Source organism: Manacus vitellinus, unplaced genomic scaffold (assembly GCF_001715985.3).
Source record: "Manacus vitellinus isolate BGI_N305 unplaced genomic scaffold, ASM171598v3 scaffold_26_pilon, whole genome shotgun sequence".
NCBI lineage: Eukaryota > Metazoa > Chordata > Aves > Passeriformes > Pipridae > Manacus > Manacus vitellinus.
In genome coordinates, this window is record NW_021939960.1 from 4,807,159 (window position 1) to 4,822,326 (window position 15,168).

At 44.1% G+C, this 15,168-nt stretch overlaps 3 protein-coding genes across 3 annotated transcripts; 1 reads left to right on the forward strand and 2 right to left on the reverse strand.

The window, feature by feature from the left end:
* Window positions 1–181: 181 nt before the first annotated feature.
* Window positions 182–8,036, forward strand: TUBB1 (tubulin beta 1 class VI). The gene is made up of 5 exons (XM_008933042.3): window positions 182–208; window positions 3,680–3,958; window positions 5,495–5,603; window positions 5,768–5,878; window positions 6,012–8,036. The coding sequence occupies exons 2-5, from the start codon at window positions 3,902–3,904 to the stop codon at window positions 7,082–7,084; spliced, it is 1,350 nt and encodes a 449-aa protein (XP_008931290.1). The 5' UTR covers window positions 182–208; window positions 3,680–3,901; the 3' UTR covers window positions 7,085–8,036.
* Window positions 8,037–8,730: 694 nt separating this feature from the next.
* ATP5F1E (ATP synthase F1 subunit epsilon) lies at window positions 8,731–9,934 on the reverse strand. Its single transcript, XM_018073905.2, has 3 exons — window positions 9,822–9,934; window positions 9,482–9,608; window positions 8,731–8,872 (listed from the first exon to the last, which is right to left on the reverse strand). Exons 1-2 carry the CDS (start codon window positions 9,851–9,853, stop codon window positions 9,485–9,487), a joined length of 156 nt encoding a protein of 51 aa, XP_017929394.1. The 5' UTR covers window positions 9,854–9,934; the 3' UTR covers window positions 8,731–8,872; window positions 9,482–9,484.
* A 973-nt stretch (window positions 9,935–10,907) lies between these two features.
* Window positions 10,908–15,165, reverse strand: LOC108639918 (uncharacterized protein DDB_G0271670-like). The gene is made up of 3 exons (XM_029960392.1): window positions 15,146–15,165; window positions 14,958–14,966; window positions 10,908–13,134 (listed from the first exon to the last, which is right to left on the reverse strand). Exons 1-3 carry the CDS (start codon window positions 15,163–15,165, stop codon window positions 12,285–12,287), a joined length of 879 nt encoding a protein of 292 aa, XP_029816252.1. The 3' UTR covers window positions 10,908–12,284.
* Window positions 15,166–15,168: the final 3 nt, after the last annotated feature.

Consider the following 15,168-nt stretch of genomic DNA (forward strand, 5'->3'; position numbering starts at 1 on the left):
CTCCTAGGGAGAAGGTGCGCTCCAGGATGCCCGGGGCAGCCTCCCCGAGCCCTTCCCAAGTGCGGCTGATTGATCTGTCGGGATGAGGAACAAACCCGAGACCCCGCGTTCCCAGCCCCCCAAGGGAAGTCTCCAGCTCACGCGCTCAAAAGTGAAGCAATTTGGTCACAGGGGTTGTGACAAGAGGATTCCTATCTGGGACAGGCTTGTAGGTTCCTTTACCCTTGGCCTAACACCTCAGCATTGTGCCAGACTGTGACCAGCAACTGTGACACTGCAGAGAGCAGGCTGGGTTTTTTGTTTGGTTGTGGTTTTTTTCTTAGTCATGAGTTCTGAATTCTTCAAGCCCTTTAATGCTACAGTTTACTAAGGCTGCAATTTTTAGGCTGTTCTTTAGGACTCAGGACATCTGAAGATTCTTTGTTATCTGTTACAAGATTTAGTCAACTGTAAAAGCAGTTTTCTGATTTTCCTGCAAAAGGTTCCAATGTCTGTGTGAGTGGGCTACCAGTCTCTTTTCCATACATTAGCTGGAGCTTTAATGTTTGGTGAACAGATTTAGTAAACCACAGACAGTTCTCCCCTCATAGCTTTTCTTCCATAGTTCTCAGCATTTTTTGTAAAAGGCCTGGAGCAGAGCAGGAATGGAGCCTGACTGCTGGGCAGTTAATTTATTTGGCAACTCACCAAGTGCTCCAAACTCAACAGTGACAGTGGTTGTGGCAGAAGTGCCCAGGTAAGGGCACTGTGCAGCGGGTGAATTCACATGCTGAAGCCCCACGTTTTTGCCAGGTCATAGATCTGCAGTGTGAGGAAGGTAATGAACTGCTCAGTCTTCCACTGTGGTTGTACCAAAAGCTATTTGTTTAATCACACGGGCTCATTACACTGATGATGATTTACAGTGGGCAGTCCTGCCTTATTTCCTTGGACCACCTGCCGAGCAAGGCAGGTTAAATAGTTTTACTTACTAACTGAAATGCAAATGTGAAGTGCTTTTTATTCCTGTTGAATGCCATGTTTTTTTGGTATCATTCCTAAGGTTGATGCAGCCAGCCCAGGTTAGTTGAGACTTGCATCAGCTCATCTGCTAGCCAGTCACAGATCTCTTTAAAATTATCTGGTGTCCTGTAGCCAGGCCTATCTCAAATTGAATAGGCTTTCTTCTCAACAATCTTCCTGGTTACTCTGAAAAGCCAGTTCCTCCCAAGCAAACCATATTTAAAACACAAAAGGTATCCCAGAATGCCTCCCTGCACAGGTATATTTGTTGCTAGTGGGCAGCCTTAAAAAAAGAAAAAAACAAAAACAACAAAACAATCCAAAAAATCAGAAACAACAACAAAAAAGCCCAGCAACCACAAAAACCTGGCTTGTTTGTGGTCTCAGCTTAAGGCCATGGCCAGGGCTGTGGTATCTGGGGCCTGCTCTGAAGGCAATGGAAGCAGTTGGCAGCCTGATAATAGACACTGTGGGCCAGGCTGTGCCCAGTGCCAGGCTGCTCCTAATCTCCACAGTGCCAAAAGTCCCTGGAGCCAGCCCATCCACGTTCCCTCCGGCCCTGCGGACGCTCCCCCGCTAATCTGCAGCAGCACATGTGTGGTGGCTGGGCCTGGGAAGTGCACTGGGAGTTAACAGGCTTGGGGTTACCCAGGGCTGAGGAGTGACAGGCCTGCAACAAGATCTACAGAGAAACAGGCTCCTCACAGACCACAGCTGGGTAAAGCCAGGCTTGGAGGTTCACAGAAAAGCAGTTGGGGAGAAGGGGCAAAAGAGCCCCAAACCCACATCCACTTCACAAACCATCCCAGGTACTTGGTGTTGTGTGCCATAATTTTTTAGACTCTATATGGAAGTGCTTCAGAGGAGGCACATGATTTCAGGGAGCTATTTCTAGGAAGAGAAAAACCCATATCAAGTGACTGCAAATTTCTTCCACTTCCCTTTTTTCCCTTTCCTTGTAGATGTGCTCAGCCAGTGTATTTATTGCAGAAATTATTTTGCCAAACTTTTTGGACAGTGAATTAGCATCTTCAGCCTCTCCATAAGCTGTGTCTATTGTAGATGAATACACTGCATATTTTGAGTAGTATTTATTTAGTGTGAGCAGGTCTCTGATGCGTGGTGTCAATGCAGCTCCCATCCAGAATGCAGCAACTGAATACACAGCTCAGAGTTGCACAACTACTTTTAGCTAAAGATCATTGGAGAAAACAAATATGTGCATGAATAAAATGAGATTTGCTTTCAAAGTAAATGTCCAAATAACCTTTCGAGAATTTTCTTAGGAAATTTTAGAAGATACCCACTGCCATTGTGGGATATATTGACAATGTGGAGATAGAACAGAATGGTTTGGTTATCTTGCTGAGTAAACTAAATGGCTTAGAGAATATTTATCTTCTGGAATATGATAAAATAATTGTGTTCTAAGGAAACAAAACTAATCTACCTGAACTGAGTCCTGCTTTTGTTGCTTCCCACTGTGGATACTCATAGCTTGGCAGAGGATGACAAATGTTTGCTCACTACTCTTTTGCAATGGACTTTAGGTGCTAAACTCTGTCTTAGGAGCCCTTGTCTGTTCCTTCATTGGCTGGTGGGAGAAGTGGAAGTCATATAGGGTGGGGGGGAAGTCTGGAATAAGCTGATTTTTCTTTTGAAACAATATGGAAGCGCAGAGGTTCCTTATCTCTAGCAACCCCCAGAGTGGTAAAGTAGTAACTTTCAATGAGTCAAGTCCTTCCACTGTCACCATTTTATATAAAATAATTTGAGGGGCTTGCCTAATTATAGTTCCTTTTGCCATCCTTAAAAGGAACATTTGCAAAGCAGTGACAGTCATTTGACATGTAATGAAACTGCTCCAAGTTCCAGCAGACAGTCCATTCTGGGGTTTCTGCTGCTCAGTGATACTGGTCCTGGTTATCAGCAGGCAACATGACTGGGTCGTGTTCTGCTCCCCCTCGCATTGTTTCCTTTTGAACATTATAGTTCACTTCAGTGAACTTCAGTGGAACTGGGGGTTCACCTCTAGCATTTTCCTGGCAAGTTCTGAAGCACATCTCAGACATGAGAAAATAAGAAATATTAGAAATGCTTAATGACAGAAAATGAAGAGAGAGAGCACCTATGCAAGTTAGTCACAAGTTAATTCAGATTTTGGCTGAAATTGGGGGATACTCATAATTGTTTAAGGAACAAGCATCACTGAGAGTGCAGTCTTACATTTATGTGTTACAAAGTATTTTTTGGTCCTGATCCTGTCCCCTTCCTTCATGCAGTCAGACACTGGGAATGATGACTATTAGTGAACTCGATTTTGCCTGGCAATGTGTTGAATGTTGTAGTTAGAGGAAGCTACTGCTCACAGGTCGTTACTGGTTTAAATATGGGTGGTGTCCTGTATGACTCATATGACGTTAAAATTTAAATTATGTGGCAGAAGTGCATGTGCTTAATAAATGAAGATCACTCATTTTTGGCTGTAATCTCTATATATGCACATATATTTGTATATATATTGTGTATATCATCAAATAATGAAACACAAATAGAATGTGCACATAAATGCATGCATCACACTGCTGCAGAGATCTGGAATTAATTGTGAGGGGGTGCATGTGACAATATTCCTTTCCAAGGCACTCAGAAAAGCACCTGTGCTTTTTGTCCTCAGGCAGTAAACAGGCATTTTGCCTCCTTGTGAAATGCTGAGCAGCCTGAGGAGTTGGCTACTCCCCTTCTGGCTGAGTGACAGTCCCTCTGATATAAAAAGGCCCCTTGGGATGGGCTGTGCTGGGTGTAGCTGATAGTGCAGCAGAAGGAGGGCTTGTTCTGGGGACTGCAACTGGAGAACCCGTGAGAGGTTGTGGCCACCAGCAGGTCCGAGCTCCACAAAATGCGTGAAATTGTGCATCTTCAGATTGGGCAATGCGGGAACCAAATTGGAGCCAAGGTAAGGTCTCCTTTCAACATTGCTCCTCAGTCAGTGGTAATGGGTCAAACATCATCAAACATCATCCCCGAGCATGGGGACTTTTGGGAATTCAGTGGCATGCTAGCAGGGAAGATGAGTATTTGGTGTGAAAGGCAAAAGATGGGCTTGCTCCTCATGCAAAGCTTAATAACCATCTGCAATAACCATGGCACAGTGATTACAGGTGCTCCAGAGCATTCCTTCTGGGATTTATATTCCCAAGGGAACTAATCTAGTCTGCAAAATACTGAGACAAGTGGTGGAGCCAGTAATTCAAGGGCTGCAAAGTTGTGATTCCAGTACTTTAGCTCAGCCATGCAGCAGTAACTGCCACATTATATTTATTAATATCATAGAATGCTTTGGGTTGGAAGGGTCCTTACGGATCATATGGGATCTTATTAATCAACAGGATGACCTGTGCTATCAGTGACCAGTTAGTTTTTTCTGAGTGGCCTCCTGTGACAGGCAGAAGTAATTTGGAGCATTTTTGTGTAGTTCAAACACTCCAATGCTGTCACTTAGAGAGAAGTCACTATTGCTGACTTTCTATGCTAGGAGAAAAAAAAAATCACCATTGCTTCTGCTCTGTGATGTTTATCTTTTTATTTATTTATGAGTCGGAAGTAGTAAAAAAAAACTATCAGGGATTGCTCTGTTGTGTTCTTCCTCCATTTCTTGCTCCCACAAATCTCACCTTGATTTCTTTTAATGGAACATGAAACTGTGGATGGCCAGGGAAGGTCATGATAGACCCAGCTAGTTTGAATGCAGCCAGTGTGAGAGGTGAAAGGTGGTTTTTTTGTTGGCTTTGACCTGCAAACTGCTTAGGTCTATTAAGACCTGTAGAAAAGAACACACCCCCCATGCACATGTTGGAAATGATGTATCTGGACACTCAAAACGAGACTGGATGCTGACCCAGCAGACCTTTAATATTAAAGTAGCCTGGTCATTACAGTGGGTGGGTGTGTCTACATGAACACTGCTGTGGCTGCTCTCCAGATAAGAGCCCCAGCACAAGACATATGAGCGTCAAGATAGGACATTTAGGACCAGCAGCTGTTCGTGGAAAGCCTTGCTCACGTACAAGTTTGCCTGTGCAGCTTTGCCATGCCGCAGTCACACTTGTGCATGACAGGACTCAAAGCAACCTTCCACAACCCACCTCCATGACTCTCTTTATTAAGCTCATACCAACTACTACCTGTGTTATTTACACTATTTTATGGTTGGTTTTTTTACTATAAAGGGAACAAATTGAGGGCCTCCACCTATTAGTGCATGGGTGATAGCTAAGCAGTATAAATAGCCTACAAAACTTTTCTCTTTAACTTATCTGGGGGGGAGGAGAGGAGGATCCCTGCTCTGATCTAATAAATAAATAAATGGCAAAACATCCCCTGCTTCAGGCACAGTTCCCATCAGGGATGAGAGCAGCACGAGAGCAGCAGGAGAGTGTGCTGAAAATAAATCAATCTTTGTTAAGTGTGTTGTACATCATTCCTTTTCCAGTTCTGGGAGGTGCTTGGTGATGAACATGGGATTGACATCACTGGAAACTACCGTGGGGATTCACCCCTGCAGCTGGAGCGGATTAACGTGTACTTCAATGAGGCTTTCTGTGAGTGCTCAGCACTGTCAGGTGTTGGCAGAGCAATTTTTAATTAAAAACCCCTCAAAAAAACCTAAACCACTATAGGTGGATTGGACTTTTCAGAGCAGATCATAAGGCTGTCTCTTTGACCTCTAACAGCAATCATTTGCATTCACTTTGTTTTGTTCCAGCCCATAAATTTGTGCCCCGTTCCATCCTGGTGGACCTGGAGCCTGGTACGATGGACAGTGTACGGTCCAGCAAAATAGGCCCCCTCTTCCGACCGGACAACTTCATTCATGGTATGTACATCATGCTGCCAGCAAACTAACTGGAGTCAACTGGCCCAAAATGGGCTTTGATCTACTTTTGATGTAGCCTTTAAAAAGTCTCTTGTTAACTTTGTGGCTGTTCTTTCTGTAATTTTGTTTACAGGTAATTCAGGTGCTGGAAACAACTGGGCCAAAGGCCATTACACAGAAGGTGCTGAACTGATTGAGAACGTCATGGATGTGGTCAGGAACGAGTGTGAGAGCTGTGACTGCCTTCAGGGGTTCCAGCTGATCCATTCTCTTGGTGGTGGTACAGGCTCAGGTATGGGCACGCTTCTCATCAACAAAATCAGGGAGGAATACCCTGACAGGATTATGAACACCTTCAGTGTTGTGCCTTCACCCAAAGTATCCGACACGGTCGTGGAGCCGTACAACGCCATCCTCTCCATCCACCAGCTCATAGAGAACACAGATGAAACCTTTTGCATTGATAATGAAGCTCTATATGACATATGCTTCAGAACTTTAAAGCTCACCAATCCCACCTACGGTGACCTCAACCACTTGGTGTCCCTAACGATGAGCGGTGTCACCACCTCGCTCCGCTTCCCCGGCCAGCTGAACGCGGACCTGCGGAAGCTGGCTGTTAACATGGTGCCCTTCCCTCGCCTGCACTTTTTCATGCCAGGCTTTGCCCCACTGACAGCTCGGGGGAGCCAGATGTACAGAGCCCTCACCGTGCCAGAGCTCACGCAGCAGATGTTCGACGCGCGCAACATGATGGCAGCGTGCGACCCTCGCCGCGGGCGCTACCTGACCGTGGCCTGCATCTTCAGGGGCAGGATGTCCACCAGGGAGGTGGATGAGCAGTTGCTGTCTGTGCAGACCAAGAACAGCTCCTACTTCGTGGAGTGGATCCCCAATAATGTCAAGGTGGCCGTGTGTGACATCCCCCCGCGAGGCCTGAAGATGGCGGCGACCTTCATCGGCAACAACACGGCCATCCAGGAGCTCTTCATCCGCGTCTCCGAACAGTTCTCAGCCATGTTCAGGAGGAAAGCTTTTCTCCATTGGTACACTGGGGAAGGGATGGATGAAATGGAGTTTTCTGAAGCAGAAGGCAACACCAATGACCTCGTGTCTGAGTACCAGCAGTACCAGGATGCCACTGCAGATGTGGAGGAATTCGAAGAGGTGGAAGTGGAAGCGAGCCCAGAAAAGGAAGCAGCGTAAAAACAATATCAAAACACTCTGAATAAGCCTGTTGACATTCACTAAAGACAAAGCAGTAGCCAAAAATTAGACATTTCTTCAGAACTTTTCTCTGCATCTGCCAAATAGCTCCAATTTTACAACACAGTGCTTTTGAAATTAATGGCAGCTCTGCTTTACTCTCCTAAACAACTGTTGACACTGAATCGCTCCCAAAAAGGAGACAGGTTGTCTCATAACAGCCTGTCTTGTAAATGTATTCACTTTTAGTATATAATCACCAGATACTGGATGTACTATACAGCCACTGTGCCTGTGTACATATATATCAGGATTATAAGCAACAGTAAAATAGGCTGTCAACTCACCACATTTATTTATTCTCAGGTAAACACAGTGCCTGTTCTGATTGTGAACTTGTAACTGTTTTAGGAACACGTGCATATCTCTAAGGTCTGGAAAGGCAGCGTCTGTTTTATTATCACTCCACAGACTGATGTAGACCTGCAGACAAGTTCAGCAACTTGAGTTGCAGGGGGAGGGCAGAAGAAACAAGATGGGGCAAAAAGACTGAATATGTACATTCTTTTTTTTTTTTTTAAGTACTTTTAATAGTTCTTTCACATTGCTGGCTTATATTATTGCAGAGCTTGTATTCATTATCATGGTGTGGTTTATTTCTGTTTTAAACTATAGGTTGAGTTACATTAGCACACAGAGTTGTGACACTGTGTAAAAGTTTTGGTGTGCTATTTTTTTAATCCTGTGTACTAACTACTGTAAATTTTTCCCTAACATTCAGAACAACAAAAAGGATAGAATGGTTTGTAGCTTGTTAGATGTAAGTTCCAGGGCAATCACTAAATCAAAACTATATTTTGCCTTCAGGAAAAAAAGTTTCTTGCCACAGCCTTCTACTTAACGTTGTATTTATAATATTCTCTTAATAAAAAATATATACCGTTCTGTAAAATACTTTTTATACTTGAAACATTTGACAGAAAAAAAAAATTTATTCTTGCAAGGACTAACTTTGAATTACAGGAAAAAATGGGAGCTTGTTTTATTATACTCTTGGAAGTGAAAGTTTATTGTACTCTGAAGAGTAATGCTTCATGTTTGAGCTCAGTGTAAGGGAATGACCCTGAATCCCATTCTAAGCTGCAGTTCCTCCTCTGCAGCGAGACAATGTGAAGACACACAGCAGGAACATGCCAACACTTCCCCCAAACCACATGAAAGGATAACTTTGCCCCATAGCCAAGAGCAAGTGGAGTGTCACCCTCCATCCCTACTGGGACTGGGATGTCCCTCCCTTAAAGCCAACAGTGTGCCTCTTCCATCAGATACAGCCATCAGAGGTCCTTTTAGTCACTGAAATTATATCCCTATATTCTCTGTTGACAGAGATTTTCGGGAAGAAAACTTTTTTCCAAACAAATAATTAAAATGTAGCAGGCAGAGAAGTTTTAAACAATTAAATCTCTCAGTCATTTACATACCTGAAATATCAGCATGAAACCCAACAAGAGATTTGCCTTAAGAATAAACAGCTGTTGCTGCTGAATGTTAGACCGTGATAAAAACAGTCTTTTATTTTAACATAAGTGAAAAATAAATGTCTCTGCAAAATGGAGAACTTGTTTCAAGAGGAATGACACATTGCACACATTCAGCCATTACATTTATTAGCATACTGATTTACATACAGAGGCAAGTTTTACAGTTGATGTGATGACATCAGGCTGCAGAGTCTTGAGCTTTCCCCTACAGCTCTGCAGTTTGCTGTTATTCACCGCAGATCAGTTCCTACAAGAGTATATATAAAGTCATTCAAGTTATTTGAATCAAGAATATGTATAAGGTACACTAGAAACAAAAGGTAATAATATTTAATTTCAGATCAGGAACAGAAGCTGTTCTACTCAGAACAGAAGACACTTCAGCTGCTTGTGATTTATGCAATGCCATGAATAAAGGTACAAGTACCATCTGTCTTTCACCAACAACAGACAAAAGCCAGCTCATCAGGGGAAGTGGAAACAGCAGTTCAGAGAGGTTGTCTGCTGGCTTAGGAAATATGAAAGTTGAACATCACTACAGACCAGTGCACATCACTATGGAAACCTGCGGGCATCACTACAGAGCCCCAGCTGTTCCATAAAAAGCCTGACCAAACCCCCAAAAGCAGGGCTTGTTGGACAGAACTCCTCACTGCACTGCACTAATGCGATTAAGCCGTTTCTCACCCCACACGTAATCAGGACACTGATAGCCCCAACCCCCTCAGTTCCGTGCCTGAAGGTCGGAGCTGATTCTCCCCAAACAGCGGGGACTAACGTACTCAGCAGTGACAGACCATCACTCTCCCGCACGACAAAGCTCCAACCACGCACCCGGCCCGCCTCACCCACTCACATTTCACTCCTTTTTGGGCTTCACCGTTTTCACCGTGGCCACCGCCGCCTTCTCCGCCTCCGCTTTGTACTGCGGCTTCATGGCAGCCCGCACGGCCTGGGCGCAGATCTGCGAGTACCGGATGTAACTGGGGATGAGGGGACAGAGCGGGGTCAGACCCGAGCCCTCCTTTCCCCCGGCCCCAAAGCCGCCTTTCCCCTGTCCCCAAACCCGCTTTTCCCCGCGCAGCGGCACCGCTGTGACCGCGCCAGCCCTCCCTGCCCGGCGCTGACAGCTCTCCCCGGCAGCTCCTCGCCCCCACAGCCGCGGCGTTGTCGCGGTGCTGTCGCGACAGCGGTACCTGAGCCCGGCCTGTCGCCAATACGCCACCATGGCTGCGGCCTTCCTCGGGGCAAGGTCAGCGCGCGCCGCCGGGACGGGCCCGCCGGCCAATCAGCGCGAAGGGACCGCCCCTGCGCCCCTCAATTGGCCAATCAGAGGGCCCGTCCGCGGCGCTCGACTCCCGCCCTTTCCGCCCGGGGCGCCCCGCCCCTTCTCCTCGGGCCGGGCGGACCCGTGGCCCTGAGGGGGATGTGGGTGGGGCCATGGCGGTGTCGCCCGCAGGTCTCGCAGCTCAGCCCGGTAAAGCTGCCTGGGAAAGGCGTGTGGGCATCCCGGCTTGGGAAGGTCCCGGCTTCCCCTCCAGGTGTGGCCTCGCTGTCCAAAATCACGGGAGTGAATATGTGGGGTTCCGTGGTTCAGGGACGGTAATTCGCCAGAAACACAGCACACGTCAATTAACTAAAGGACAGAAATTAAAGCCCAAGTCTTCTGTGAGGCAAATGGCTAGTTATCCAGCGCTTATGTTAGTTACACATTAACTCGTTCCTCGACAGTCCCGTTGAAATCTAAGAATCCAAGCAAGTGGTTAAAGGGATGTTCTGTGCAGCTTAAATCAGTTGTCATTACTTACCCCTCTGTGCTATTTCTAGATGAAACGCTAAAAGAAAACGATTTACAGGCATGTGGAGCCAATGTTGATTTTTTTTTTTTTTTTTTTTTTTTTTTTTTTAAGCAGACTAGCTTCAATTTGGAGGTTTTTTTTTACCCCTTTGGACACGGTGCCTTGCTGTGGGGTTCCTCTGGATGTGAGACTCTGCAAACAGCTGAAATCGTATCCAGTCATTTGCTCTAAACAAATCCATAAAAGATGACATAGCAAACTAGAAGCTATTGTCAGCTGTTGACACAATGGAAAAGTAGACAATTTTCCATATATAATAAGCAAAAAGTTATTACAAGACTCTAATGATGTTTGATAAGGATCAATTTGGTCCTAACCTAATGCTCATTTAAATAATTAAGGACTTAAGGACTTGGGTTTTTAATAAATCCTTGCACTTTTGCATACCTCTTCTCTTACTTCCTTCGGTCCAGAGGCAAACCATTTTTAAAGCGCAGGGTAACTTTCAACTTTATTAAGAGATCTCATTTAGTCCAGAACCATTGCAATAAACAAACCACACATGGTCAGGACAGAGTTACCAGAACAAAAAGAACAACTCTTCACCAAATATCTTCCAGTCTTTCTGCAGGACAGCATATGGCAGTAAGATCTGGTCCAATAACCTGTGATTTTTGTTTTTTTTTTTTTTTAAACTGCTAAACATATCTGCTCCTACTGAATTTGGGGTTAATTTCTTAAATTCATGTCTTGCAAGCGTTCATACTTAATTTTAAAGAAGCAACTAGTGTAAAGGAGGCAGAAAATAATTTTTATTTCATGCACTTATTTCCTTATTTATTTTTGTATGAGTCATAATTATCCTAATTTTGAGACAGACATGGCGTATTGGAACAAAGTCTTCCAACTTGCAAAAATTAAATCATTGAAAAAATACTTGCTATGACAAATATGTTTCTGCCTTTTTAGCCCAGAAAGGTGCCAGCGTTATGATATTGAAAGGGAACATATTTTGGTTTCTAAACCCCAACTACAGCAGTGACAACAAAAAGATACAAGACAGCACCAAAGGGAAGCCGCTCTCTGCTACCTAAGCAGCACACTGGATGCAAGACAGGTAACTGCAGTACTTACATATGTTGATAAAGGGGATGTTACATATAAATGCTGCTTTAATGGCAACATCTGATGATTTGATAGGTAAAATAATTAGCAGTAAGATTATTTTAAGCCTCATGGGCACCCCGGGCCAAAATAGCAGTATTGGACATTTTTCTTCCAGCTCTGTATCCCTCTGTTCCTGCCCCACACCTTCTCTGAGTCCTCTCCCTACCTCCTGTCTCTCACCTGCTTTTTTCTCCACAATTATCTTTTCTCTCTGTACCTCCCTGTGAAATGCCTCCACCTGCAATTGTGTGAAATTAAGTCAGATTTAAATCCATAATGGAGATGTATGACTAATCCATAATGGAGATATGCAATTATTTGCCCATTCATCTCTATTTACTGTTTGTTGGTCCTGACAGATAAAAATTCAGCATGAATTGAAAAAGTTTAACCTTTGGGAGTGGTACCAGCCATGCTGAGGCAGACTGGAAATCAGATCAGGGACAGAAACTGTGGTCTACAAAAAATCCAGACTATATATTGGTGTTTCTGCAGCTGTTACAAGGCACCAGTATAGATCTGTACGACCTGTTTCCATGCCCAGTTCTGTTCAGATGCCAGGAGATGTTTGGAAAGCCCTAAAATTTCCTCAGATAGGAATTTTCAGAGAGAGAACTTAGGAGAGAGCACATAAAGGGGGAGAGTTCAGAAAGACAGAGAGAGGTTGCAGGGAGAGGGGCTGTGTGAGGGGGGTTAGATGCAGAGGTCAAGGGAAGCTGAAGCGTTGCGATTAGCAACATCCAGGAATGTGAGCGTGGAGAGGTCTGGGGGAACTAAGGGTGTGAGATTAGACATGTCCATAGAAACTGGGGAAGTGAGGGAAGAAGCATCCTGAAAGGTGAGATTGGAGACATCCAGAAAGGGTGTAGAGATGAGATTGGAAACATCCTGAGAGGTCGATGAGGACAATTCAGAGGAGCGCTGAAACAGGAAATAGTTAAAATCAGTGAGGTCTAGTGACTCTGAAGAGGTCGAGGAGCTGTTCTCTGAGATGCCTGGTGAGGATGGAGGGATTGTACAGGAAAAGTTCAAGGAAGCTGAGGAGGTGTGACTGGAAACATCCGTGGAGGACGAAGACGTATGAGTGGAGAGGTCTAGAGAGAGTGAAGTAGTAGGACTGGAGAAATCTGTGGAGGATATAGAGGTGACACTTGAGAGATCTAAGGAGATGGAAGAACTGTCACCAGATTGATCCAGAGAGCCTGATGAAGTGAGACTTGATAGGTCCAGTGAAATGGAAGAGGAGAAACTGGAGCGCTCCCAGGAATCTGAAGAGGTGAGACTGGAGAGCTCTAACGAGATTGAAGAGGAGATACTGGAGAAATCTGAGGAGGCTGAAGATGGGAGACTTGAAAGGTCCAGAGACGATGAAGTGAGACTGGAGAACTCAACAGAGGATGAAGAGCTCAGACTGGATAAATCCAAAGAATCTGAAAAGGGGATTTTAAAGAGTTCCCAGGAGGCTGAAGTCTTGACACTGAAGGGGTCCAGGGAGGCCAAAAAAGTGAGACCAAGTAGGTCCAGGTATGTTGAAGAGATGATACTGAAAAGCCAAGGAACATGACTGCTGTTAAATCAGGAGTATTTTAAACTAAAGGTCTCTCTTAACACACCAAAACAAAACAAAGAGACAGCATGACCCCAAATGATTTTATTTTAAAAATAAAGATTTAAACTGTGTGCTTAGTTAGGTCTCTTAGTGGTTTCTCTTTTGGTGCAGAAAAGCTCCAGCAATAAGAGCTCACAGACTTACTGAGAGCATTGCTCCTTCCCAGGGAACCAGGGCAGGAGCAAATGTTCTTCTTCAACCAGATTTTAGCATCTTTGACAGCCTGACAAAGAATACCTTCCTGTCAAATGCCATCTCCCTGTCCTGAAGGTCTGGAATAAAATAACAGTTATGTAAGAGAATGGAAATTAAAACACTTTAGCTTTTCTTTTCCAAATACCACAGGATACTCAGATCTGAGACTGCTTACTGGCTGTGGAGAGAGATTTTAAACAAATACACAGTTATAAAGGGCAGCAAGTCAAACTGGGCCTCTGACTATAAAGATGTGAGGGATTATTTCCTTTTGATTCATAACATCAACTAAAAAATATGGATATTCCTGATGATTGTAACGAAACTGGCAAAGAAAACAGTATTTTTCTGCACAGCATGTGCAGGATTGTTTTTGGAAGCCAGCAGTATGCTAAACTGATTCTGTGTCCAAGAGACACACATTTCTAGGTCTACTTATTTTTCAGATAAAAAGAGGTCTTAATTTTGTTACTTTGATTTTATGAAAATAAATCTGGACATAAAACCGGTGCAATAACAGTAACTTTTGATTTGTTTAATAAAAATATCCGAAAGAGAAACTGTGATGGAAGACAGAGATATGATTAAAAAGGGAACAGCTTATATTTCAGTTCATAAAGGTGCATCTAATTATAGTATGAGTAGGTCAAGAGGCTGATCCACAGCTGCTTTCTCTCGTCTCCAGACTGTGCTGCAAAGCGGAGCTGAAACCCGCTGGTGTCTCTGTGTCTCTGTGGGCACAGGAAAGCAGAGGAAGTTTCTCAGTCATCACAGCCATATTTTATGGCCCAACAAAGTGCTCCCTCAGAAAGCTGCAGCTCCTCAGGTGAACACAGCCCAGCTCTGCCCCTGTTATTACACAAGCAGTGTCCAGATGCGTGGGTAATGGATTTAACATAATCACCACGGCTGCACTCCCACCGAGGTCACCTCTTAACTGGAGCAGGTGTCTGCTGAACAGGGGCTGAAGCTGAACCCTGTCTTACTATGCAAACATTAAAATTACCAAACTTAAAAAAAAAAATATGCAGCTTAGGTACCAAAGATGAGACCCCAAAAAGTTCTTGAGTACATTTAATATTTATTGATAATGCTTCTGTAATTTTGCAGCTCCTGCAAAAACGTTGCAATTCTTTCAAGAGTACAATGTTTATAGATCAACAGGCAAACCAAATGAATTTTTCTAAACATGCACAGTTTATGATGACATTACTGTTTGCTTGCTGCCCTGTATTCTCAATAAAACATAAAAATGATTAAGCCCTTAAAAATCCCTTGCTATCTAAAACCACTATAATTTTGTGACTATCTTTAATCTCAGAGGTTTCTCAAGTGCATTTTATAGGGGAGAACAAATATTTAAACAAAAGGCAAATTACAATACAACAAAAAGCCGGTGTCCAACAGACTATAAATTCCATAATCTCTTCACTGTGTTCCCTCTGTCTTCATTGAAAAAGACACAGCTATTGCACTTTTTCCTATGAAACAACACTGTGAAGAAACATGAAATTATGGTCACCATTGTATAAAATGTACAGGTCAATAATAACATTTCCTACCTTGGGTAGCTGTGGGTTTATCTTCTTTCTCTGCCTGGGTAAGCCATACTGGGCTGTGCTGGTAAAGCTCTGCTGTTCTCTCTGCTGATGACCCTAATCTGTTCCCCAGCCACTGGAATTCATGCCATGCTGATGACAATGCGGGTCATCTCCTGGTAAATCTCCTGGCCAAGCACAGCACTCTGCACAGAGCAGCAGCAGAAAACATACC